This window comes from Poeciliopsis prolifica, unplaced genomic scaffold (assembly GCF_027474105.1).
Source record: "Poeciliopsis prolifica strain line A6 unplaced genomic scaffold, Auburn_PproV2 SCAFFOLD003, whole genome shotgun sequence".
Classification (NCBI taxonomy): Eukaryota; Metazoa; Chordata; class Actinopteri; order Cyprinodontiformes; family Poeciliidae; genus Poeciliopsis; species Poeciliopsis prolifica.
Window position 1 is genome coordinate 9,973,705 of NW_026562378.1, and position 25,732 is coordinate 9,999,436.

At 42.2% G+C, this 25,732-nt stretch overlaps 1 protein-coding gene across 3 annotated transcripts in view; it reads left to right on the forward strand.

The window, feature by feature from the left end:
- The first annotated feature begins 32 nt into the window (after positions 1-32).
- Positions 33-25,732, forward strand: part of srgap2 (SLIT-ROBO Rho GTPase activating protein 2) — a 62,673-nt gene continuing 36,973 nt past the window's right edge. For all 3 annotated transcript variants that reach the window (XM_055024669.1, XM_055024677.1, XM_055024686.1), the window contains exon 1: positions 33-576. In XM_055024669.1, coding sequence (XP_054880644.1) covers positions 510-576 — 67 coding nt within the window. In that variant the 5' untranslated portion in view covers positions 33-509. The remainder of the gene's footprint in view (positions 577-25,732) is intronic.

Here is a 25,732-nt window from a genome sequence, read left to right on the forward strand (position 1 = left end):
TCTCTCACTCCAGGAGGAGGAAGAAGAACAGATCAGTTGAGTTCAGGCGGGCGGGCGGGCACCAAGGCGAAAAGCCTCTCGGAGAGTTTTTCGCCGTCGGAGCAAGTTTTGGAAGGGCTCACTTATGCGCTCTGCGTCTCAGGTCTTATTTTCATCGTTCCTTTATGAGGGGAATGACTCTTTTTCCGCTTGAAGTTTTTTTCACCACAACCGGTTTTGAGGAGGCGGAGAGGCAGCAGCAGCAGCAGCAGCCGCCGCGCCAAACTCACAATGCGCCCTGAGTGAAGCCGAGGCAGGGAGACAATACAGACCGCACCGAGAGGAGAGGAGCTGCCGTCTCCCCACCCGGGATCTCCCCGTGCTTTTTTCTTTTTGTTTGTTTGTTTGTTTTTGCTCTAGAAGTGTCGTTTTCTTTTCTTTTCTTTTTTTTCTTTTTCCTACCCACAGCCGGTTAAGCGAGCTGTTCAGAGTGGGGGGAAACAAGTGGGATCTGATCTCCAAACTCAGCCATGACGTCTCCGGCGAAATTCCGAAAGGACAAGGAGATCGTGGCCGAATATGAAACTCAAGTTAAAGGTACAACTTTTCTCCTTTTTTTTTAACGCATTTCGCTGCACAAAGTGACGCAGTGTCGCGTTCGCCTCCCCATCCGCTTCCTTACTATAATATTTTCTATGGATCGGCGTGTGATTTTCTCCCTCCACCTCCTGTGTCTGCGCCCTCACCTCATCCTTTCCTGCGCCTTTTAAATTGCGCCGATCCTTTGCGAGAAAAACGAGTTTTGTCGCCAGGCAGATGAATCAGATCTCCGCTATTTAATTAATCGGGAGTCATTACAGGGTAATTATGATGTCTCCAAGCGTGTGATCGCATGGGTGAGAGGCAGCGCAGAGATGGCTAACAAAGACAGGGGGAGGAAGAAGGAAAAAACGCGCAGAAATCAGAGGTGTAGTCCAGATGTGGCCTCGGCGGTCTGTTAGAGAGAGAGAGGAAAACCATATGCAAAGGTGATGTGTAGTAGAAGCAGGAGGTGGAGGGGAAGGACGGGGGGGTTCAACACAAGCTGGGGTGAAGGGCGTTTTCTTCCCCTCTGTGTCTCCTGCGTGTCTGCCTCGCTATCCTGCGTTATACTCCTCGTTTATGGGCTAAACACACATTGCAATTCAAAGATGGGAGGCATGCTCATTGACTGCATGCTCATCTACAGGTTAGGCTGGTAAAATGAGATAAATAAATCAAAAAATCAGTACAATCCAATTGTACTGATTGGGCTCTGTAGTGGCTTGGGCTATGAGAGTTAAAGTGACTGCTTATCAGATCTGTGAGGTTATGTGGTTCATACCTCAAGCTGCAGGGGGGATAAAGGGAAAAGAAAATCAGGGGTGGCTGGTAGGTGGAGAGGGGATGAAGACAGGATATGATCCTCCCATGTGAACAGCCTGTGTGCTCCAAGCTCTGCCACCGCCTCTGCTGGATCAGTTGATAAGATGGGCCACCACTTGCCTCATCATCATCACCACCACTTCTCACCTCCGCTTAGGACCGGTCTGATCCTTTCTTCTCACTTGCACTGTCACCCTCAGGTGCTCCCCCCGTTTCCTCAGTAAGAAACTGCTTTCCATGATCAACTTGTTTTGTCAGAGCTGGATTAGTCAGCCGCAAGGGGAAGAGGCATAAATTATGCAGTTGGACTGGAATTTCTTGTGTTAAAGTACACAAATTGAAAGGAAAACACAAGATGAACGTTTAGGTGTGGAGCCTTGGAACACTATTTTCCTTTGGAAAAGGTTCAGAAGATAAACGTGCCTCTCTCAGACGACTCAGACCGATGACAAGAAAGGAAAAGTTCATGGTCGTCGGTAATGACCGTAAAGAATTGCAAACCGGGCTTTGTTTGGATTGTGACTAATGACGCTAATAAACGTACAGGGTTTTCAAAATCTTTGACGAATAAAATGCGAAAAGCGTGGCTTGCCTCCTGTTACTCTCATGACCCTAGACCCGATCGATTTGTTTTTCAAGCTCAGTTTAAGACAGCTGTTCTGGGATGACCTCAGAAGGTTCTCATCGAAGTTATGGACACGTCTGAGTATGAGCTATAATCTTGGTAGAATTTCCATCTGTGTGCAAAGTTGGTGGGTAAATACTCAAAAAGACTCCCATCAGCGCAAGGTGGTCCCACGGAGTAGAACGTAAAGTCATGTTAAAATTTTCAGCTTTTGTGTTGCAAAAAATATTGGAGAACCCTTACAGAAAGTTAACAGTTTTACAGTGACAAAATGGCAAAAGATGTTAAGTCGTGTGATTACTTTCATAATGCCCTGCATGTTTCTCCACAGTGAATATTTGCTCCGTTGTCAAAACTATCCGTACTCTGACACCAAAGGTGTTAGTTTACAGGCGTTTCCTGTAAACTGAACAAGAATCTTAGCTGCAGTGACTCACCTCACTGTTCCCTGCTTCCTCTTTGCCTGTTTGAAAACTCTTGTGAAGTCGCCACCACCGTCCCATTAGTGTTTGTGTCTTAATCTCCCTCTAGACAGCTGTTTACGCCGGACAGGCGGCGTGAAGGCTTTTTTATCCTTGCTGCATTGTGACGGCTGCCTGCCACGCATGTCACACCGTGGACTTAATGTTTGTCCATCGACCCACCGCATCGATTTCCACAGTCATTTACTCCACTGCTCCCGGGTGATCAGCTGCACTGCTGCTCTGCCGCCACTGTTTCTGACTTGAACCTGCACATTTTTACACATTCGAACTTACGGAAAGGTAAATCTGCACATCTGCTGAGTCGTTGATTTGTCTGCTGTTAATATGTGCAGGTTGTCTCTTTGCAGGGGCAGTTTGTCATGCTGTTTGTGGTTGTGTGACCGAGGGGATACCTTTCTGAAACGATAACGCTTGCCGCAGCAACACACCGCAGCATCACGGGGAAAATAAATGCAAATCCTTCTGTGGATACGAGACAAGTTTGCCGCAGAAGTAGCAGTACAAGTATGCACCTCACAAATAGCTTTTGCATTGTAAATTGACCAGCTAAGGAATCTACTTAGCCTGACCATTTAAGAGTTATGCTGTAGCTGTTACCTCTTCAGCCTCGTAGTGTTTATATCACGTTTTACTGCACTATATATGTCCAGAATGCTTTCAGTAACAGTGAAGTCATTTCAGTCTGCCATTCCTATTCGTTTTTCACTGTTTCTTTTTTAGATTTTCTTCTAGTTTTCACTTCCTCATCTGTGCTTTACGGGAAATAAAAGAAAAAAGAAATACCCATAAATCCAAATAAGACAGTGTTGGCTCTAACAGATATTGTTCTGTTGCAGTCTGACTGAAGCATGTTGCCGTTATTTGCTTTCGCCGTGCACATTGATGCTTTGGTGCCCTCATTGCTCGCTGAGTCTACTGTACTTCGCACAAATGGAGTGCTGATATGGGATTCTGGCTGAGGAGAGGAATGTTCCTACTTGCTTAGGAACAGGGTGTGTTTGTTAGTGTGCGCGTACGAATGTGTGTGCGCATTTAAAGGGACACAGATAGGTGAAAGAAAATAAAATACAGAATACAGAGGAAAAAAGAAACAGACATGGCAAGAACAACAGTGAGAGGAAACAAGGGGAAATCTCAAATAAGGATGAATACATACAACACAGTTCAGTGTTTTTTTGTTGTTGTTGTTTTTCGGTCTTAGGGCTTTACATTTGAGTTCATTTTTTTGAAGCATGAAAAGAAACAGATTTTATGAGAAATACATTTTCAAAAACAACAAAAAAACCCTGCTTGTGTTCAACCCTCCTGAGTCACTTTGATAAACCCTGAGCCACTGGACTCACAGGCTTTTGAGGTATTCCTCTCACAGCTTTAACCAAAGCAATTGTTAACAAAATAGCTGAAACTCAGTCAAACTGGACGGTGAGTGTATGTGAACATATAGTACATTTCCAAGTCTCCCCATAAATTAAAATTGGATTTAGCTCTACCTTCACTGAGCCATTCTAACTGATAAATATGCCTTGACCTAAAACATTTCACTGTTGCTCCGGTTGTTGGTTTTGGGATTGTTGTTGCCTCCGCCCCTGTGTGGAATCTGTTATTGCCTCTCGCCGGTTTTCTTCCAAAATTGCTCTGCATTTGACTCCATCTACCTTCCCAGCATCTTTGTACTCATTAAAGAAAAGCATCCCTGCAGCATGATGCAGCCGCCACCCTTTTTGTGTGTTAGGATTTAGGATGCTTTCTCCATCTGTACATGTTAGTTTTCTTGCTCACATTGCAAAAACATATTGTGCCTTCTCCCACGTGTTGGTTGTCTCCTTTTACATGGCTCGTAGCAAACAGGAAACAGGACTTTTTATGGCCTTCTTTCAGCAGTGACTGTCTTGTTTCCGCTCTTTCATAAAGGCCAGGTTGGTGGCATGCACGGGTAACAGTTACCATGTGTCCAGATTGTCCCACCTTGTGGTGGTTTGTACATTAGTGTAAATTTTTCTAATCTCTGAGGTCTTCACACGGAAGCTGGATTTACACTCCGATTAAATCACACACAAGTGGATTTCATTCACTAATTAGGTGACCTCTGAAGGCAGTTTGTCGTGTTTTGGTGGATTATAGAATAAACTCAGAGTCTTCAATGCTTTCCATCCATTGAACATTTTGGTAACAGTTAATTTGAAGGCGAGTGCATAAGACTGACATGATACTATTATGAGCATGACATAGCATCTGGCATGAACACGAAGGAGTCTTCATGAATGTTTATGACTGTTGTCATAAACATAATGCAAAGTTGTAATGAAACTTCCATTGAAAGTGCATTAAAAGTGTCAACTTTGCACTAAAAATGTCATTATTTACCATATGAGACTTCATGACAATAGTCATATATATTTATGAAGACTCCTTCATGTTCATAACAGGTGTTATGTTTTGTTTATGACAGTAATTTTCCAGTCTTATGCACACTCCTTCAAATAAAGTGTTACCAAGATTTAAAAAAAAAACAACAAATCAGCATTTTCCCTTCCACATCACAACCACTGTGTTGCCCTGTCATATTAAAATTTCTAATGTAATATATTGAAGTTTATTTTCACAAATGTACACTGCAAATTCAGAAACAGTGTAGATTTGTTTAGGGATTGGGGCCTAAACTGTGTGACAAAGCAGCTGTGGAAACGTATGATTTAGGATAAAAGAGTGCTTTCACTGCCACACAATGGGAGAAGTGGTGAGACAGAGCGGGGCTGTGGGTCTGTGTCTTCGTCTCATTGAAGCCCCGTGCTTGGGCCATACGTTGAGGCGACAGCTGTAATTCATTAAAACGAAACAACAGTCGGGAAGATGTACACAACGGCTCCACGTCGGACGCGCGCGGCTGAAAACACGCCGCGGATTCAGGTCGTGTTCAAATCGATGCAATTCAATGGGGCAATCGTAACACATAGCATTTACTTCCTGCAGCCCCGTCCAAGTGCTCTGATTGAAACTGCTGACATGGCTCAAAATAATCAGACAGGAAGGAAGGATGTTTGTGTGAAACGGGAACACACATGGATCATACAGAAGTGTGTGAAGCTTCCTGTTTAGGCCCGTGGCTTTGTGTTTAGCCAAAGGAATCAGCTGCCTCTCATATAACACATGCACGCACGCGCACACACACACATAAACTGCAGGACTTTGTGGTCTGTGAGGTTTATTTTGACCCTGCAGTTACAATTCTTGCACCCTACAATGAAAAGGAGTAGAATGGGACACACAGCCTCCTCTATCCGTGGCGTGGCAAAAAAACAAACCAGGTGTCCTCTGTCCTGTAAGATGTGTGTGTGTGTGTGTGTGTGTGTATGCTGTGTCAGCACTCTACCCGGCGCTTATTGATTTCCTGCTTCCTCCGCCTGTTTGCTTTCTTATTCTTTGCTGCTCAATATGAAAATTTACTGCCGCACCTGAAAGAAAACACGCAGCTCTACATCTACTAGCTCTGTAAGTGCTGAAGTGGCCTTCTGCAGTGGACGGGCTGCAGCCTCGTGACGCAGCACTGCGTAGTTGCGGTTTGATTGAGACGTCTAATCCATCTCTGTCAGCTCCACAACTTATATGCTTGTTGGCTGAAGGATGGCCTCTGTTACCAGTTCATGCCAAAACAATACAAATGAGAAGGATTTTGAAATATAATCTAGTAAAGAAGAAAAGTGCATTCAAGTTGTGAAAGATCAGAGTTCATCTGCTGTGCCAGATGTTCCAGACGTGAAATCAATTGAGAAACAGATGTTCAGCTCGTTCTGATTGGCTAATCCCGTCACTCTGATTGGCCCCCTCTGGCCCGCCCACCTTTTCAGGTGCTCACTGTTTAATGTGTGTTGAGCTACACCCCTGAAAGTCGGGTTGAATAGGTCAGCTTTTGTGCAACGGCACTCAAACAAGCACGAAAAGCCCAAATTAGTTCATGTAAAGCACAAAGTCGCTCACAGCCGCACTCAGCCCTGCGGGCTTTGCTGGGTTTGTTCTTACCTGCTGCGGGATTTTATTTAATTTTTTTTGCATAATGTCAACTGTCGCATTCCTCTGAGACAGTTGGTTAATGTGCGATGATAAAGTTGTGGTGCAGAAGAAGTTGCTACATGCCTGTGTTTGTATTTGTGGGCACTACGGTTAGGAAGTTGCACCATCTTCTCAAATGATTTTTGTTTCAAGGTGTGAGAAATGTCATTTATAAAACTATTTGGATGTTTGAAAATGAGTCAAAAAGCATTATGAAAATAACATGCTCTGATTAAAAATTATATGCAGCTGAGAAGGTTAACTTAAGAACAACAATATAGATGTGGATGTGCACAAAAAACAAGACTCGGCTTCAGTAATGGTTAGAAAGTCTAACAAAGGACCTGTGATCCACCACCTTTTGTGCCCGTTGGATGCAGCAGTTTGCATTTGAAGTATTAAAATAGGCAGTCATTAGAGTTTCTTAAGCAGATTTCAGTTATTTGTGGTCCTAAAAACCTTGAATACTAGGCGGTCCGATGCAAAATGTGGTTGCAAAAGTGATAGAAAACTGAATTTGGGAAAACCGAAGATGAACTTCAGTGGCCAGGAAAACCGACCACGATTTTTTTTTTTAATCAGCTGTGGAGTCGTCATCAGGGCTGCCGATCATCTAAAAAAATATGTCCGTCCCTCATTTTTACAGTTTATTTCAGTCAGCATTCAGTCAAAATTCACGCCATATTGTCCTCCTTTCTCCCCACTGTGTTTCCTTCCATGGTGTTTGTCAGTTGTCTTGAAATATGACCCTCATCCTCCTATGACAACCTAAACCTATAATCTGCAACCGTTGATTACAGTATACGGCTCACATATGGTGCGTGTGTGCATGCCTCACCCTCTCCTGCTGGACGCTGACTTAAAAACAAGCTGGGATATTTAGGTGTCACTGAGGATGTGCTGGTGGACAGCACTTTTAGGAGGACAAGAGATCTATATGAAACCAAGCAGGGTGGAGACAAGGCCCAGTCACATCCTCTGTAAGACAATCAAATAGGTGAAGAGTCACCCGACTGCAAATAAACAGAGAAGGAAAGGAGAGAAAATACTCCAGAAGACAGGTTGTATAATTCTCCCGAGGGGCACCAAAGGAAACAGGTTGTGTTTGAACAGCCTTCGTTCTGGACGGAGAGCCGGAGGAGACGGAGCGAGGGGCTCTCGCCAAAGGAGGAAAAAGGGCAGGGGGGAAAAAAAGGAGCGGAAAGAGGAGGTGGATCTGGAAAACATGTGAAAGGAAGCCAGGATAGATTTTAAAGATGCTCAGAACTGCCTCTGACACTCCTTGTATGCGTTGCTCTTCTAGCAGCCGTATCTCCGTCTCTTCCTCTCCGCTTCCCCCTCCATCCCGGCGCCGATGAACAGTTTGGTTGCCAGGGTTACCAATTTGCCCCATTTTTTTTTCTGCGTTTGGGAGAAGCAGAAGGAAAAAATGAAAAAGAATGATGTAGATTTGACTCCCCTGCAGGGCCTGGTTAATCGGGTTAGCACCAAACACATGCACAGTTTGAAGCCATTTGCAGACCTTTGTTTTGAAAGGTTTTTCCTCTTTAGTGATTTAAACTCTTATTTACATTTATACCTTAATTACTGCGAGACGCCAGTGCTGTTGTCCCTCTTTTCCCCCTTATTTTTGAGAAAGTAAGAATGAGAGATGAATAAAGTTTCTTTTGTTGTTGTTTTGTTCTGTATGTAAGATTTGGTCGTGTATATTTGCTGCACTCAAAAACAAAGGATTTTTCATCCAGTTTATTGATCCGTTACAGACAAAGTGTGGTGGGAGTTCTGAGTTTTGATTTATTCAATGAACAAGAAAGAAAAACAAATTTTTCAGAATTTAACCTGCCAATCTTTGGTAGATTTATTAGTTCATCTTTAATAAAAAGATAATAATAATAATAAATTCCTGCAGCTGCTTCTCCAGTTTAAGTCGCTGATCCAAACTAATATTATCTGAAGCGCAGCAGATTTCTGGGAGCCTGGTGTTGCATTTTGAACTCTGTAAATAATTAGCAGAGAGAAAACAGGATGTTCTGGGACCGAGGGGAGAATCTGGCTTTTGCGACAGGTTTTTCTCTGTTGGAACAGAGCAGTCGCAGCACACTGGCCCTCTCTATTCAAGTTCACACCTCTCCTAATGCTGTTTTAATGAAGCCATTCATCACCTCTTCTCAGCTGAATCCGCATCACTTTTCACACACACTCACACACACCAAGCTTCCTGCTTTTTCTTCCTTCTGTATGGGCGAGTGTGAGAACGTTGTGTTCCCCCCCGCAACCCCCCACGCTTTGCCATGTGGATGCACCAGTTCTATTTTAGTTTCGCCCAGATTTGGAGCGGCACTGGTAGGGATTTCTCCCACTTCGCGCTTCCAAGTATTTTTCCTGAAACAGGCTGATTTAAAACGCTGAGTCCTACCTTTTGCTTTAAGCCCACGGTTACACGGGAGTGCTGCAGTTTCGCTTCCCACGGTCAGCACGCATGCGCTCGTTATCCGCAGTAAGAATGATTGAAAAAACATGCCGCACATTCCCTTCGAACGACCATCCCCGGGTCTGTGATCCTTAAAACAGAGAGAGTTGAGCGTCTGTGTCTTTTCCCAGATCTCAGTTTCACATCGTCTGTTGTAATGAACGAACAGTTTTGCATCTAGATCAAAGTGTGTCTTAAACTTTTCTTCTTAAAAGACAAAAAAAAATGTTCCTGCATGCATGCAGCCACCAGAAATCTTCTCAAATCAAAGTCAAGGGTTAAAAGACTGATTATTACTGAAAATATTTATCACAGGCCTGTCGGTTTGGTGCATATGAATATAAAACCTGAACACACGCAGAGTGTTGATATGTGGAGCTAAGTGTGAAATGCAATGTTCTGTATATTTTTAGGCAAACTGTCGTGACTCCCAGTGATCACTAAACTCTAAATTTGGGAATATTTCAGCTTATCCTGCAGCTACAGTGGGAATGACCTGAGATAAAGATTGTTCATGGGACTCGAGTTCCAAGCCTCGACTCCAAGTCAGGCCCAGAGTCGGAGTATAAGTCAAATATAAAATGTTTTTATGATTTAAATGTTATTCAGACTTGTGCCACCATTTGGACCAAATTCATTAACAGCCAACAATAGAAAGGCTCAGTAGCTACTAACATCCATGATTTCAGATTGATAATCATGACAACAGTGATCTAGTTGCTTTCACTTCAAACAGAGCAGCAACAATCGGTAACCGCTGGAGTCGGGTTCGTCACTTCTTGGCATTTGAAATGTACTTCAAACATGTTTCTTGTTCAGATTGTTATATTTTTGCTATGCTTATTGTTTATCTTGAGTGCATTTGATGAACTTTACTGTAAACTTTATCAAATGTGCTCAAGATCAACTCTGTCTGGCGTGTGCCTGTTGAAAAAGATACAGCTTATGGGAACATTTTTGTTACTATCATATTATTTTGCATAAAGCGATGCTATTTCAGTCTACACTTTAAACAACAAACACACAGAAAGAAGCCATTCAGGTTTGGTGAGTTTCTGTTAAATTCAAATTAAAAGGTGGCTGCAGTTTTACGCTTAAAAAGTAAAAAAATAAAAACTGCTCAAAGGCGGTTTAAAGACAAAGCACCAACATCATTTTCCAATCAAAGCAGTTTATACTTCAGGGTGTGGTTGTTTCATCTCTCAAGTTTCTAAATAGATTCATCTATTCGTTTTGAGCCAACATGCCGCTGTGGCCCAGTGCCACGGTGCCGGGTTTTGATGATCCCCACCTTAAACTGCGGTTTACCTGCAGCGTGCTGTGTTCTCCGGCTGCCGGGTTGCGCAGGCGGGAAGAAACAGACCCGAGGCCTGTTATTTACCTCGCTGCAGGAGCATGTTAGCTGATGCAGGCTCTTGGAGCGGCTCTCACTGAGAATGGCCGAAGGTGCGGCGGCACGAAGAGCAGGCTCTCTCGTGCTCCTCTCTCTTGCATGTGTGAAGTGTGTCCCGAGGCTGTGGGAGATGTGCTAAACCAGCCGTCTCCAAACCGGAGGGAAAGAGAGCGGATGATTGTTGTGCTGATGCATTTCACACAGTCGCACATTCCGGGGGGCTTTGGTGCAATGACATCATCGTGGATATTATATAGAAGTACAGACAGACTTGAACAAAAGCCTTGCAATGAATTTTTGGGGGATTTTTCTTTTTTTTATTATTATTGTTACAGTTGAGACAGAGGTATGTTGAATGACTAGATGCATATCCACATACCAGTGAGATTAGAGTTGTGATATGCTAAGCATGGTGAAGTACGATTAGTTGAAAAATACTCGTCCATATTGATAAGGCTTTCTGTTCAAGACTCTTTGTGTTGTGATGGTGGAGTCTTCTCATTTCTGTGTCAGTTTTCAACAGGGGCAGCGTGACCTAATAAACAATTCACTAATAAATAAAAGCTTTTTTCACTTGCATCACAAACATATATTTTTTTTGCACATGTCCTGAATGGGGTATTTTGCACAAATTAAGCACTGTTAAAAACATATGCTAAGTTAGTGCTTCAAGAAAATTTTTTATCCGCCATCATCGGTGGCCACGCTAACGAGCCTGAACATTCACAGCAGGCTCCGTTGGTGGGGAACTCGCCGTAGCGCTGCAGGGAGCAAGAGGGAGGGTTTGAGCAGCACGTACACAAGGAGGATTGACAGTGATAAGACCCTTCTCCTTTCTCTGATTGGTTGTTTCTGAAAGGGAGCAGTGTATCTCTGCAGATGGCAGTAGGACTAAAGGGAGGAGGCAAAGGAGCTCAAATTCTTAACGATGATCTGACTCACATTATGCTGCTAGAACGTGGTGACAGTTTTAACAATTATTTTAAAAAGCGTGTGTTTTTTATATATAAGCTGCTTTAAATTCCTGGATTGCAATAGGTATAAAGTAATCCGAACAGTCAGGATTTTTTTTTTCTTTTTTCTGATAGGGCTGAACAATTCACACCAGTGATTTTCCTTCGGAGTGCCTCTCTTTCAGCTTTTAGCCCACAGAAGTGTATAAAGGCCATGTGCCTGCCTGCACTGTGGGATACTCCTCTCTGGTTACTCCCTTCGCCCACCCCCTGTCTTCCTCCCTCTTTTGCTCTTCTCCTCCCCCGGCAGATTCCCGACTCTGTCCATGTGCTTCAAACAGAGTGGAAACGTGAACATCCCACCCCTCATACATGCACACACACATACTCATTCCTGTTGTTCAGTGGCCCATTTAGCACAGGAGTTACAGTGTTATTTCCATTACAGATAATACACTTTGCAGTCCGTTACATCTGATGGAAGAAAGTGGGACGTTTACTTCTGTCTGGACCTGTTCTGAGGTTTTTCGCCAAAATAAGAAAAGTCAACTCCCTCATGTCAGAGGGGTGAAGAATAGAGAGTTGAGAGGGGGGTTGAGGCTTCGCACAAAGACCCCTCCCATCAATCACTCCATCACATTTGTGGCATAGCTGTTTGACACCAGCATGTTCTTGTGACCCTCATCACTCTTTTTTTCTTTTCTCAGAATCTCTTCTCTCCCTTCTGTGCAATTTCTTTCTGTTCGAAGCAGAGTTGCGTGTCAAAGGTTGCTGCCCATGACACATCTGCATATACACACAGGCATTGTCTCTGTGTGCAAAGGTTGCAGTGGGAGGCAGCAGGCTAAGTGACTGGAGAGTGAGAAGAGCTCTTGTTGTAAGCTGGTGGTGTTCCCTATCAGGAATCTGTTCTGGAATGCTGGATTCCATAGCATGATCGTAAAGCGTTGGGAATTATTGTGGCCCTGTTTGCTTGCTGAATTTATGGTATCATCTTGTTAAGTAACTGATCAGAAGCTGTGTCACATATGGTAGGTTTTAAGGAAATCATAAAACCTCAGGCTGGTGCATCAAGCACATCTATTTTACACCTCATCATGGCAATATCCATCCATCCATCCTTTATCTAACACGCTTGTCCCTTGTGGGGTCGTGAGAGGTGCTGGTACCTATCTGCGCTCCGTTTGGTCTGGAAGGGTAAAAGTTAAGCCAAAATATATCCAAACTTCTGGTATTTTTACCCACTTGTTTCTTAGGAATGAAGTAGTGTTAGAGTTTTAAAGTGGCCTGATCAGAGTTCTGACCTGAGCTACATATTAGGGTGATGGCAAAGAGGAATTCCCAACCTTCAAGACTTGGAGATCAGAAACAAACCTTATTATTATTGTGCTATCCCCAATAAAGGATTTTAAAGTAAGAGTATGAAATAGTTTTTGGCATGCCATTTTCTAAAGAAATGGCAGTATAAATAGATAAATAACTTCTTTCAAAAGTTGTGCTCCTTTTACATATTTACATAGTTTTGAGAGTTAAATATCAGAAAAATCCTTACTGGCTAAATTGAGCAGTTTGACTTTTTTGAACGAAGCGCAATAAAAGAATAAACAAAGTTATGTACAAACAAAATAAATTTCAAACAAAGGCTAACAAAACAAAAGAAGAACAGTAGTAATGACAATCATTTACAATTTGATATACTACCTAGATAAATTAATTTGGGCTTATCTGTAAATACAAAGTGACCTGATGTTATCTAATGAAACCGTTTCAATAAATTAGAGCGGCTCTGCTGGGTTTGGATAGAAACACAGCTGTTGCACCGCCACACGTCATGCTAACACTTACTGCCCATTGTTTTCTGCCCCCCTCTTGAGTTACAGCAAACAGCCAGGAAGGCTTTACAGTGTGTGCGTCAGGTTCCTGGTCGTATCCCTCTCCATTGTGCCGTGCTCTCCTGGGGATGACAATGTTGGCCACTGTGTCCTGAATGAAATACATTGCTGACATAGCTTGCATTCTGCACGGGCCTTACGCAGCCAGCACAGCTGTCCTCAGCACCGCGTCTGCTGCATTTTGAATAAATGAATAATTTTGTTGTTTTCTGGAGGTAAAACAGCAGAATGTCTGATTTCTAACAAGAGGAGGGTTCTGGGAGGTGATCCTGGGATTTCTGTGGAAGTATAAGGAGAGTAAGTTCCCATGTTCAGAGAGAGAGAGAGAGAAACAGAGGAGTGTTCGCTTGATGTCTGGGAGCCAGAGAGTCAGAACAGCAGGACTCTGCAAGATCAAACAGGCTTCCTCTGCGGATAAGAAAGATAGCCTGGCGGGAAGGGAGAGAAAACACGAGTTGGGATGGGATAAAGGAAAGCAGGAAGATGGCTCTCAGCAGCCTTTCAAGCTGAGCATGACTGTAAGGCAGCGAGCAACAACACCAACCGCCTTACTGTAGCGGATCATTCAATCATCTGTTTGTTTACCGAGCCAAGTTCAGAACAGGTGCAAACCGCACCTCTGAGAGCACAGACTCTCCCTGAATCAGCTCACGCTTGGCACCACATGGGACGGTCACTGTGTGTTTTCCTGACTGCTCCGCAGACGAGAGAGCTGGAAAGTGGTAATTACCAGGAGGTTCAGTTGTGCAAGGGAGTTTCATCTTCCCGACCTGAAACTCAAAGCGAGCCATCAATAATTTAGCCAAAGATTCGTCTAAGCGCCACCGAGCGCAGACGATTCTCTCTTTTAAAACAAAAAAAAAATCACAGCATTCCTCAGTGTTTATTCTCATTTCATCCATTAGCATGCCCTCATTTTTTTGTGCTTGCTAGTCTTCCTCAGACAGATCTTTTACAAAGCTTTTGCTTTTCTTGCCTTCCTGTGTCTTTGTTTTCGGATCGGCCATGTTGTTATTTCCAGTTTTCTTCTCCCTCCTCCACTCCACTTTGTTCTTGAGGAGCCAAAGAAGAGCCTTCAGGGAGAATGTGGAAGGAAAAGGTGTGTCCACCCACACCGTTGTGCTCCATTGTTTTGCTCTGATTCCGTCATGTCCTTACTCTGACCAAACACACGTTTACCATCACCACGTGGAGCCGTCGACGGCTTGTCCCACTGTTCTCCATGTGGAGTGTATTCTCTTGGTATCAGGGCTGTCCTTTCCTGAGCACAGATAGCTTTATTGAAAGCAGGAATGGACAGTCCTGATACAAGAAGAACACTGTCTCCAGTTTCTGGTCAGTGAGCTCATGTGTTAAAAGCTCACTGACCATCCGGCATGTGTCAAAGGTGAGAAAGCCTGAGACAACGGATCTACAAATGTACAGAGAGGTTGCAAGAGTGGCTTAAAGACAGGCGATTCAGCAGGCAATGAAATATTTTTTGAGAAATTGGCTGGATTACATATTTTTACTGATCAGGACATCAGAAACTCAAAAATCTATTTTTTTACCCTGTCAGTAAACATACTGTACCTTAGTGCTAAAAGGTCATGCTACCCACAACAAGGTTGGACGCTTCAGCTGCTTGTCACTGACTGAAGATGAGTCAGAATTAGTCATTTTCTCTGTCAGTGAAGTGTTTGGAAAACAAAGTCAGAGGAGCAACAGGTGTTAGAAATCTTTAGAAAGGAAGCTGCATTTTCTGTGGAAACATGTAAAAACAGGAAGTGGGACTTCAGTAGACGATAGAAGGTTTTAGTTTTTTCCCTTGTTAGGAAAATGTCTGGAGCATTTCGGGGTTTGTTTTAGAGGGTGAGAATTTGCATCAGTGGTCTCAAACTCCAGGACCAACTACAGGCCTGTAGTTTTTTAATGTTACTGTTTCTGCATCTCAAGCTCTAAAGGTTTTGCTAATATTTAATATATGTTAAAAAAAAATTAAAAATTAAAGAAAGTCCTTTGTGATTTTAGGGAGATGTTTCCCAACTCAACAATCCTGTAATTCAGCCTGACAGCAGGGAGCGTGGGTCTGAACATGCTGCTGCATGTTTTGGTGAGAAGATGGAAAAACAATCAGACTCCACGTTAAGTAAAAAATTGAGTTTGAAGGCTCATCAGATGGCAGGTTATACTACTTTAGGTGAACATTTGCAACTCTCAGTGGATGAATCACAGAATGTAATGAAACTGCATTTGCATCTCTGTGTCTTTTCGACATCCACATGGCTCATAAAGTCATAGCTTTAGAGTTAGATCCTGTGTTAGAAGATCCTCAGGCTGCCTACAGGTGAACTGGAAGGGCTTCAAAAAACTCTCAACCAAGAATGAACAACATGGCAGAGATTTATGGAAGGCTCTGCTCTATTTCGACAGTCCAAATCTGATTTCTTGATAAGGTTTGCTAGTTGTGAGCAAATCTTTAAACTTGTTAAAACAGATCGCAGTGCTTGACTTCAGGGTGGATTTTGATGTGGTGCATGTGGGCAGTTACCCAGGGTGCTATTAAAAAAATACTCTTTCACTTTTTTGCATGTGCAGTGCAGTTGGGATCCTGAGCCTGTTACTGACTTGGCGACCCCTTCACTGGCCCTCAGAACTTTAGATTTCTTGTATTTCAGTTAGTTGGGAGGTGACAACTAATGCCTTCAGGTGTCTGTTTCTGACCTTAGTTTAACATAATATTGATTATCCTAATTGATCACTATCGAGGCCTTTCATTTGGAATAAGTTTTTATGTAAATTTGCTAAAATATCTTAGTTTTTTGTTCTTGAAAAGTAGAAACCATGTCTACTGGTCCTTCTTTAAAGTCCAACGATGTGTGAAAAGTTTCACATGTGCCAGTCAATTCAGCTGAATTTTCCTGTTCTTATATTGTTCTTTGTTTTGTGAGATAATGGGTGCTGATTTGAACAATTACCTACCTCTAAGTGCATCTAAACAGTTGCTTTTCTTTCGCAAAAGCTTGCGATAGATGGATCTATCAAAACTCACAAAAGCAGAATTAGCTAATTGGTTTCTTCTCACATCACTGCACGTAGTGCAGAACTATCATCCCTATAAGAAGTGCTACAGGCTTGGAGACAATTATTAGTGTAATCTGTCTCACTGTCATATTAAGCCTGTTGAAAACCAATGAACTGCCTATAATCTTATTTTCTGCCTTTTTATTTATTGTATCCAGAATTCTAATATATTCATCGATGGACAGGGTTTTTCATTGCAAATTCAGAACAGAAACCACATCTGAAATGTTTTTAATGTGAATTTCACTTCTCATTTCCCTTTTCACTGCAGCCATTTGTTGTTATCACATGATAGCTTTTCACCACCACAGCTAATGGTCAAGCAATATCCCTCTCTGTGTATTAATAACAAAGCCCTGTGCATGCTTTGGGTTTATTTCCTGTTTATCTGTGGCTATGTCTGTTTCACTTCTTTAAACAATTGCCTCGTGTGTGAATTGATGTGATCGTCGCTTTCAGTTATAATTTGCTGTTTTTCACATTGAGTGAGCAATAGAGAGCAGTAGGCTTTTAATTGAATGAAATTATCCACAAACTGAACCATCCGAACACATTTATTATGCCATCGGTCTCTTTTAGCATTATGGATGACTGTAATGTAAACCACTTGATGCAGAACTCATCTTTATATCCCTTGTCATCTAAAAATTAGATATGCCTTATTTGTGTTTTTTTTTAAATGCATGGTAGCAGCATTTTTAAAGAATTACTCAAAAACTTAGCTCAAGTGTAGTATAAAATGAAAGAGGCATAAAAATAGTGATCGCTTCTCTACATTTTGAGCCACAAAGTTACTTTGTCAGAATGAAAGCAACAGCAAACAAATGAGAGAAAAACGACACACATCCGTAAAGTGAATCCTACTCTTGGTGAGGTCTCTAGCAACATCTTTGTGCTAATCTGTTGCAGTATTTTTCCTCCCTATTGTCTGCTGAGTTTGATTCCCTTTCCTTAGAGCTTGGCCCAGTTTCTCCTTTCTGTTCTTTGCCATTGTCCCCGCAGCGCTCAGACAGATGTTTCGGTGGATATGTGCGGAGGTGGGAACGCTGAGTGGTCTGCTTTTTTTACAAAGAGAGAACTGCGGCGTTCACTCAGGCACATTCATAACTCTTTCTGGTGAGCAGATACCGTAGGCTGGAGCTCTCAAACTCCCAGAATGTTTTTTTTTTTTTAACTATTCTCCAGGTGCAGAATTATTGTATCTGCATGGATAGTGTGCTTTGCAAAAATCCTAAAATGTTATTATATTTTTGAGCTTGGTTATGGATACCCATAAATTTTGCTTAGTATGTCTGAGTTTTGGTCCCACAAGCTGATCATTTGAAGACCTCCTCCAATCATGAAGACATAATAAGAGTTCCTGTGGGTACAAAGTGTTTTCCTTTACAGTAAAAAACAATACTGTTCTTCTATGTTGACATGGGGTTGTTAAGATGGCTCTTTCTGTGTTTTTGCGACAGACTGCTGCCACATTGAAAGTCTTCTGTATTTCTTTTGCCGCCTCTGCAGCAGTCATTGTAAAAGCATCCGACGAAAGCATTTAGACTTATATACAAAAGCTGCGTAAGCTTAATGCTATGTCTTTGGTGTCGTTGGTCGGTAAGAACGAGGACGTACAGACGGAGGAGAAAAGAGGACAGGTGAACGCGATCTTGTGGTACCTCACCAGCTAACACACCTTTCGCCGCACTGGAATGATCCAAACATGTGTGAAAAGGTTTAATTCAGTCCCTAAATGCAAATGATGTGACCTCAAGGTGGATTTGCTGATGCTATCTTCTGTTCGTGGTCTCACCCTTCATCTGATGTAACATATCCCTTTGCTCTCTTCTCATTGCCTCTGTGCTCGCCCTGGCGTTCAGATAAGAATCAGTAGCCATCAGCAGATATCTGTGACTGCCCAGCCGCAGTTCCAACTCTATCCTCTGTTTCCATCTTTTCTATTTTCCTGCAGTCATTAGCTGCGTGCCGCTCAAGTCTTGTGGAATGTCGAGATAAGAATCTGCTGTCTAAGGATGTACATACCAGTCACGTAGACAAAGCTGGTATCATTTATGTCCTTCTGTGTGACTTTCCTATGTTTTGTTTATGGTTTACTGTTTGACTCTGGCTGTGTTAGACTGCTCTCAGGCGATGCCTTTACACGCTGTGCTCATCTTCAGACCACTGACCCAAATCGCAAAGTGCAAGATAGGCAGGATACAATTACTTGAATCTAAACCAATATCTGGACTAATATAAAGACAGAAATGTTCCAGTTGAAAGGTTTACATGCAGGATTTATCTTTAATGCTTTAGAGTCTGCATTTTGACACAAACAGCTTTTTGAGGTCTCGTTATTTATTCCTTCCTTTCCTCTAATACCACGTCTGCAAAGCTACACACTTAAGTATTTTTGCAGTAGAACTACTCAATATCAGAAAATGACATATGCGAGTTTTTGGAAAGTGTGATCTGTGATAAATCCATGTCACCCCAGCTGTTTTCATGTATTTTGGATTGGAGTTTCCTTTGAACATAGACCCCAAATAGTGAGTAGAGGATCCAGATTCTACTGTGTGTGCGTGCATGTGAGGCAGAGCAGGAAAAACAAAGAAAGTCATTATTTTTCTATCAACAACATGCTTAATGTCCATCTAAAACTCTGTCTACTGATTTACACAACAGTATTACCAGCATAAGGAACCTGAAAGCACAATACGTATACCCTTAGCTGTCATTTATTACATTACCAATAACCTGTTCATGTCCTGTTGGCTGCTCTGTGACCTGGCTGCTAATTTGCCTGCTAAGTGGCGATTCAGAAGATAGATTTTAATGCCAGGCATGAATTATAGTTGTTAGGTTCCTCTGTTATCATCCTGTGTGGCCAGGGTTGATATTAATATCACTGCTGCTGATATGTCCTCCCAGTCCAGACCTTGAGACCATTGCAAAGCTTGATGTCATGCGGAAGAGGTAATCCAGTTGTTTTATTGGACTGTTTGGAAGCAGGGATGTATCTAAAAGTTGCACTGTATCTCTGAGGGACTGCAGTTGCAGACCCCGGCTGCAAAACGACGTAAATGTGGACAAGCTCAGCCCTGTGCAGTCATCAAGGTCACAGTGGTTTATTAGTGATGACCAGAAAGATTCTAAGAAAAAGATGAAGACAAACTGAGTCAGACTGAAGGACTTTTCACAGCTGTTTAAATTAGAAAAAAGGCGTCTTAACTCATCCAGTCACTGGAATCATGACAAGTACTGACCTTATAATGAAGATGGGATTGAACTTTGACCCAGCCAATGATGGGTCTCCACATACTGTCCACATTTACCCATCACTACATGCAGTTTGAGATAATTCTTCTGATGCCTGGTTGATCGAGCGTACACAGTCTAAGATTTAGAGGCTGAATTAACTTAACTACACACACCATCAGACAGCCCTCTCTTGTGGGCACACAAACACACACACACACACACACACACACCACACACACACACACACACACATACACACACACTCAGTAGGTTTCTTCACATGCTAGTGTTGTGGATTAGCCAAATCCCCCGACTGGTAGCTAAGCTGATTAAGGTGGTTGTTATGCACTGGCTGTTCTGGAAAACTAGTAAGGAAGCAGATAAACACTCATGGAGTGGGACACCTTGGGTTAATATTTCCTCTCATGTTGGCCCAGGTTGCTGTATTCGCCATGTGTGTTTGAGGGAGTTTGTCTGAAAACCGTCCGTACCTCCTCTGACAGATGGCGTCGATCACTCGCGGTCATGCTTTGCAGCCCCGCAGCAAACCCGATGTGCATTTATATGTGTGTGTGACAGAGCAAGAGAGCAAATGAGTTGAAGGAACGAGAGACAGAGATGAAGGCTGTTGGAGCAGACGGAGGCACAGATGGCTACGTCCAGCAGAGACAGGAAATCGAGGTGACACCAGGTGGACGGCATCCTCGAGGATGAAACGCATGCACGGGCGCTCTCAAGTCCGCCCAGAGGCTGCTAATCCATCTTAATCAAAATAGCTGGTGACAAATCTTTGGAGGTGATAAGCTTTACACGGAGATTCTACGCATTTGTTTCGTTTCAGAAGTACACTTTTTTTTTTCCAAACTTAAATTAAAAAAAAGAAAAATCTGTAGTATTTAAGCTCAAATTACTGACCTTGAGTTGTTTGAATAGTAGCTTCATGCGTAGATTCTACATCCAAAAACATTTAAATAGAAATAGTTTCCATTCTTGGTATCCAAATTTTACCATTTTGCTGGGGTTGTTTTGTTGCTCTTTTTTAACTTCAGTTCTCTTTCAAAATTTGTAATGACTGGAACATCCTAGATCATTTCTTTTTATAAGGCTTTGTTGGCTCTAGTGGCCTTTATTTGAAAGTAGTTCAACAGGAAAGAGTGTAATGAGAGAGAAGGAAGACATACAGCAAATGTCGCCAGGCCAGGAGTCGAACCTGCGACCGTCGGCCTCAATATGTAGGTCGTGCTTTGCCCCTGAACCACCACTGCATCCCATCATAGATAATTTCATGTTGTGAACTTGGTACCTCTACTTTGTAAAAAAAAAACAACAACAATTTGTTTAGCATTTAACAGACCCTATTTAAGACCCATAGGTTCTGTGTAGTCTGAATTTAAAGTTGTCTAAAATCTGAATAGTTTAGTCAAAAAGTAAAAAAAACGAAATACTGATGGATAAATGTTAAACTAAAGGAGCGTTGAACCAAATTACAGATAAGAGATCTAATAGACATATAGATTAATGTAAAATTTGCTGTAAATATTAAAGATTATTACTATTTGATCATTTTGAAAATCAGAGATGGTCTGAAAAACTTTGATATTTTCCCATACAAAGCTCTATTTTTCCATAATCATCCAGACCTCGAAAATGGATTCCATGCATTTCCAGACAATTCCAAAACTGTGCAGAAAACCAGGTAAAACTGTGCGACCTTTTGTGTAACCTGTGAACACAGACTAAGATTTTACTGTAAACAAATTAAACACTCTTGCAAACAAACTTCCTCTAATTTCATACCGGTTTGTTGAAAACCGTTTACTTCTAGTTCCTGCAGCATCCACACAAACCCCATCACCCAGTGTCCTTTTCAAGACTGGGACAGTAGAGCAGGAGGTTGCAAGTGGTTGTAAGATGAAAAAGAAGCTGATTAACTTTTGATAAGCTGTGTTTCATTATGTATGAAACTCCCAGCCCACCCTCACATCAAGTCCCACACCCTGCAACCCGTCTGCAGCCGTCCGAGATGGAGTCAGAGCTTTGCACAAGCCGATAAGAGCTGCTGCTGTCAGTGGGGGTAAAGGGTTTTTCAGAGACAAAGAGGGTGCTTCTAGACAGGCTTTAAGAGGTAATGTTGTGTCTGTGGAGAAATTAGCTGTTCATCTTTCAGTGCTCAGTGCATTGTTGCTGGTGTTTTACTACAGTTAAGTGCAAATGTCAGATCACGTGACAGAAGAAACTAGGCAGAGACAAATCCTTTATGACAAAATGAATGAGATACAAATTTTGATTGTGTGTTTATTTTGTGCTGCAAATCAAACAAAAGGTGTGCAGTAAATATGTCCTTCAAGTTATGTCTGTCTTTGTCTTGTTCATCTTGTTCTTCTGAGAACCAGATGAGAAATGTTCTTGTTCACACCCTTTAGAGGTTTATGCAAATGTGCAAAGTAAACCTGATTCTTCCTCCTTGAGAGAAGAATCAAGGCAGAAGTGATGCTTCTTCCTCCAAGTAATGCTCCACAAAAAGGATTGCAAAGTGAACGATATGAATGTGAAAGTGTCAGATTCAAAAGTAACAGAGTGAAAATAAAAAAAAGTTTATAGCAATATCGATGAATGGTTTTGTTACTGATTTTTATAGCACGTTGTCTTCCGTTAGATCGTTGTGAGAGGTGACATGTTGCGAAAATCTTGCATCATGTACCATGAATAGCAATGACTATCAAATTTAACCTGTTAGCCTTTTTTCTCCTAAAGCATGTCGCAGTCCAGTAAAGGGTTAATGAATTCCTGAACTGAACAGGGTGTGAAGTTGTGTGGAGGAATTTATCCCTGCTGAGGACCAGCCTGCACAGTAACTCCCCTCCTCCTCTCAAATGGCAGATCTACTGGTCAAAACCAAGCTGGAAATAATGTAGGGTGACGGGAATTTAATTGGTTTTCTATTAAATGATTGTGATATTTGTCTCTCCTGTATTGCCTAAGTCAGCGGTGATCTATAATCTGCACCCTGCACCTCTTCTTTCCAAATATTCTCACACTTCAGATGAAATCTAATCTTTCGGACGGATTTTTGATTGATTGTTACTTATGTTCATCTATATAGTTTAACATACATGAATAACATTACATTAAGAATACTGAAACTCCTTTTGCAGCTGTCATAAGTTTGAAATAAAAAGAAAGTGCATATGGTAGATTTTATTATTCTTCCAAAATCTCTTGCTGCACCTTTGAGGAATTTATACTTTTCTTGAAATTAGCCGACATATTATCAAATCAAAGTTGAACCTGACCGAAATATTTCCAGAAACTATTATTTACTTGTCTATTTTCCATCTTATCTCTTTTATTACCCCTTCTTATGTATACATCTGTTTTGTGAACCTCTTATGGAGTTGAAAACTGAGAAAAGGTCACGTTAAAGTGCTACAAGACGTCATGCCATGAAAAAACAAGCTGAATGGATGCTGTAGAGAGTTTCAGAATGTCAAAGATGTGAATCCCTTCCAGGTGGAAATCTGGAAAAAAAAAAAAAATCTTATTGCCTCATTTATTTCATAATCCATTTTTTCAAGTGGGTACACTGTTTTATTGCATCATGTTTGCTTGACTTGACCACGCCATTCGAAGTTCTCCATTAGGAAGGAACTTTGATCAAAAGTCCTAAAGTAACAGAGAGGTCTGTAACTTTTCCTGTTTTATAACTCTGGGTTCTTTACTTATTGATGGCACCGCTCAAAGTTTTTTTTTTTTCTTTTTTCTTCCCTGCCCCTCTCGCTCTCCCCTGCTGCACGTTTTGCGCAGTGGTTTGGCTTCGACTGGCTTTTCCATGTCCTCTGGTTGCTAAGCTTGTTAATTTGCATCCATGAGACGACACTGCTTTTCCTTTTGCACCCCATGTGTGAGAACGGAAATGCCAGCATAAGTTTAATGTGTATGTGTTTGTTTTTAGAGGAAACATCCCAGCCCAAGGAAAAGACTTTGGTTGGAATCTTTCCATTCCTGCAATAGTTTTCCCTCCAACACTTACTGTACTGTAACTCTATCTTTTCCTCTTCTCCATCCTTACTTGGTGTGTGTGTGTCTGTCTCTGTTCACTCAAGCAGAGATGTCTGGAACCAATAGATTTCACCCTGATGAAGAGTCGTATTAGGAATCACTACTTGCAACCTGAGGCTCCAGAACCTGTCCATTTAAATTATCTGGAGGAAAACACAACCTGCAGACAGAGGCGCTCACTCATTTATCCTCGTTCAACCTGCAGACTCCTGGCCCAGTTTCCCCCTCCAGTCTTGGTTTCATATTATACTGGTGACCTCCTTGGCTGCCTGTTATTTTGTTAGGGCATTTCATTTATAGGCGCTCACCTCAGTCGATCCCCCTCATCCTGTTCACTCCGTCATACGAGCACACACACACACACGTGCTTCCTGCAGTTGTTTTAGTGTAACCCCCCACCCTCTTTTCACTCTACCGTGTGCTCCCTGCTGGCACTAAACCGGTCCGGCTGACTTCCTGTCTCTCTGTCCTCTCTTCCTGCGTGTACAGGGATGAATGGCCATATTATTCACGCTGATGCAGGGCCCGCCCTCTTACTCACCCTTTACACTACTTTGTGTTTCTTTCTTCTTTTCTTTCTGCTTTTTTTTTTAAATTCTTTTGGGGACAATAGCATGAGCTCACAGTGGTACAACTGAAAACCATTCCCACTCACCCCCGGCCCCCTCCTCTTCTCTTTTCCACAGCTCTGTAGTCTGTGCTGCAGTATCAGCCCCCGGAGCAACAAAGACCAGGCCTTGCTGCATAAACACGTCGGGTATGCGAGCTCGCACTCGCTAAACCACAAAAGAAAGCAAGAAGAATGGCTAATGTTCCACCGCGCTTGTAGCTACATCACCTGGTCGGGTGTCTCTGATTTCTTACGTGTGTGGCATTATGCTACGGCTGTCATTAGTTATTATCTGTCAAGGTTTTTGCTCACTTGCACTCAGAGTTGGCAAATACTTTTATAGCGTAATCTCAGTGGATTAGATCTTGGCTTCCCTGGATTATGCTGAGAGCTCAGTACCTGGAGGAAGAGTTGGGCAATAAAATGGTGTTACAGTGACCTGTGAGAGCCAAAAATCACAACAGAGCTTTAAATAAATAAAGTGCTGTTAAATCAAGAAGTGCTTTAAATACTTCTACTCTCAAATGTCAGTGTTGGCTTGAAAAGGTGAAAACTGTTCACTGGATTTGGCCAGTCAAACACTGTGCAAGACTCAAACTGCATTCCCGACCGTAAGTCTCAGGGCCAGCATAAAAAGGCAACTTGATAGTGATTGCTTCATCCCAGTTTATATTCTGGAAATCACCTCATTGTTTCCTCGTCTAAAAATAATCTTGCTAAAGCATTGATAGGGACATTTTAATGAAGGAAAAGAATGAATGTGTATGTGAAAAATGTTTTTCTGGTTCTGTGAAACTGTTCCAGTCTTAATGCAGGCAAGGTGGCAAACATTTCCTCTCAATTTCTACTCAACACAGCATCAGCTTGAAAGCAAATATCCTCACTGATTCAAAGATCTGATTCCAAAACGTTAATTATCTCCTCAGCCCACTACTGAGTTCTCAAGGAACCTGGCAATGGCAGATTAAATTATGTCACAAATATGTTAAAAACTGACTGATTCTAGGCATCCAGAAGGGATGTGACACTTGGTCATACACAGCGGCACCTATTTCCACAAAGCTGAGCCGAGCTTGAAGACTGCAGCTTCATAGAGCACCCTATCCCCATAGAGCACCCTATCCCCGTGATTTGCTCCACCAGACTAGCGGCAGCAAGAATTAGCAAACACCTGGTGGAGCTGCAAGGTTGCTGCAAACTCCTTCTCAACCCAACCCTACTGATACAAACGTGGACTGTCAAAGCAGGTACTTCTTACAGAGATAGAGGCCAAGTTAAAGGTGTAATGTTGGTGTCAAATTTATTTTAAGTTATGTATATTATTTTTCAACTGATGGTAACAAAGTACCTTGATTTTGCTATAAAATGAAAATATCTGGAAAATACATAAATGTGCCTCAGAAATGCGTTGATCTCTCACCCAAATGACAAAAACGGAGACATATCATTGGAGTGACATCAAATTTGCGGTTCGCTCCAGCTGCCTTTTAAATCAGCTGGCTTGTCTGT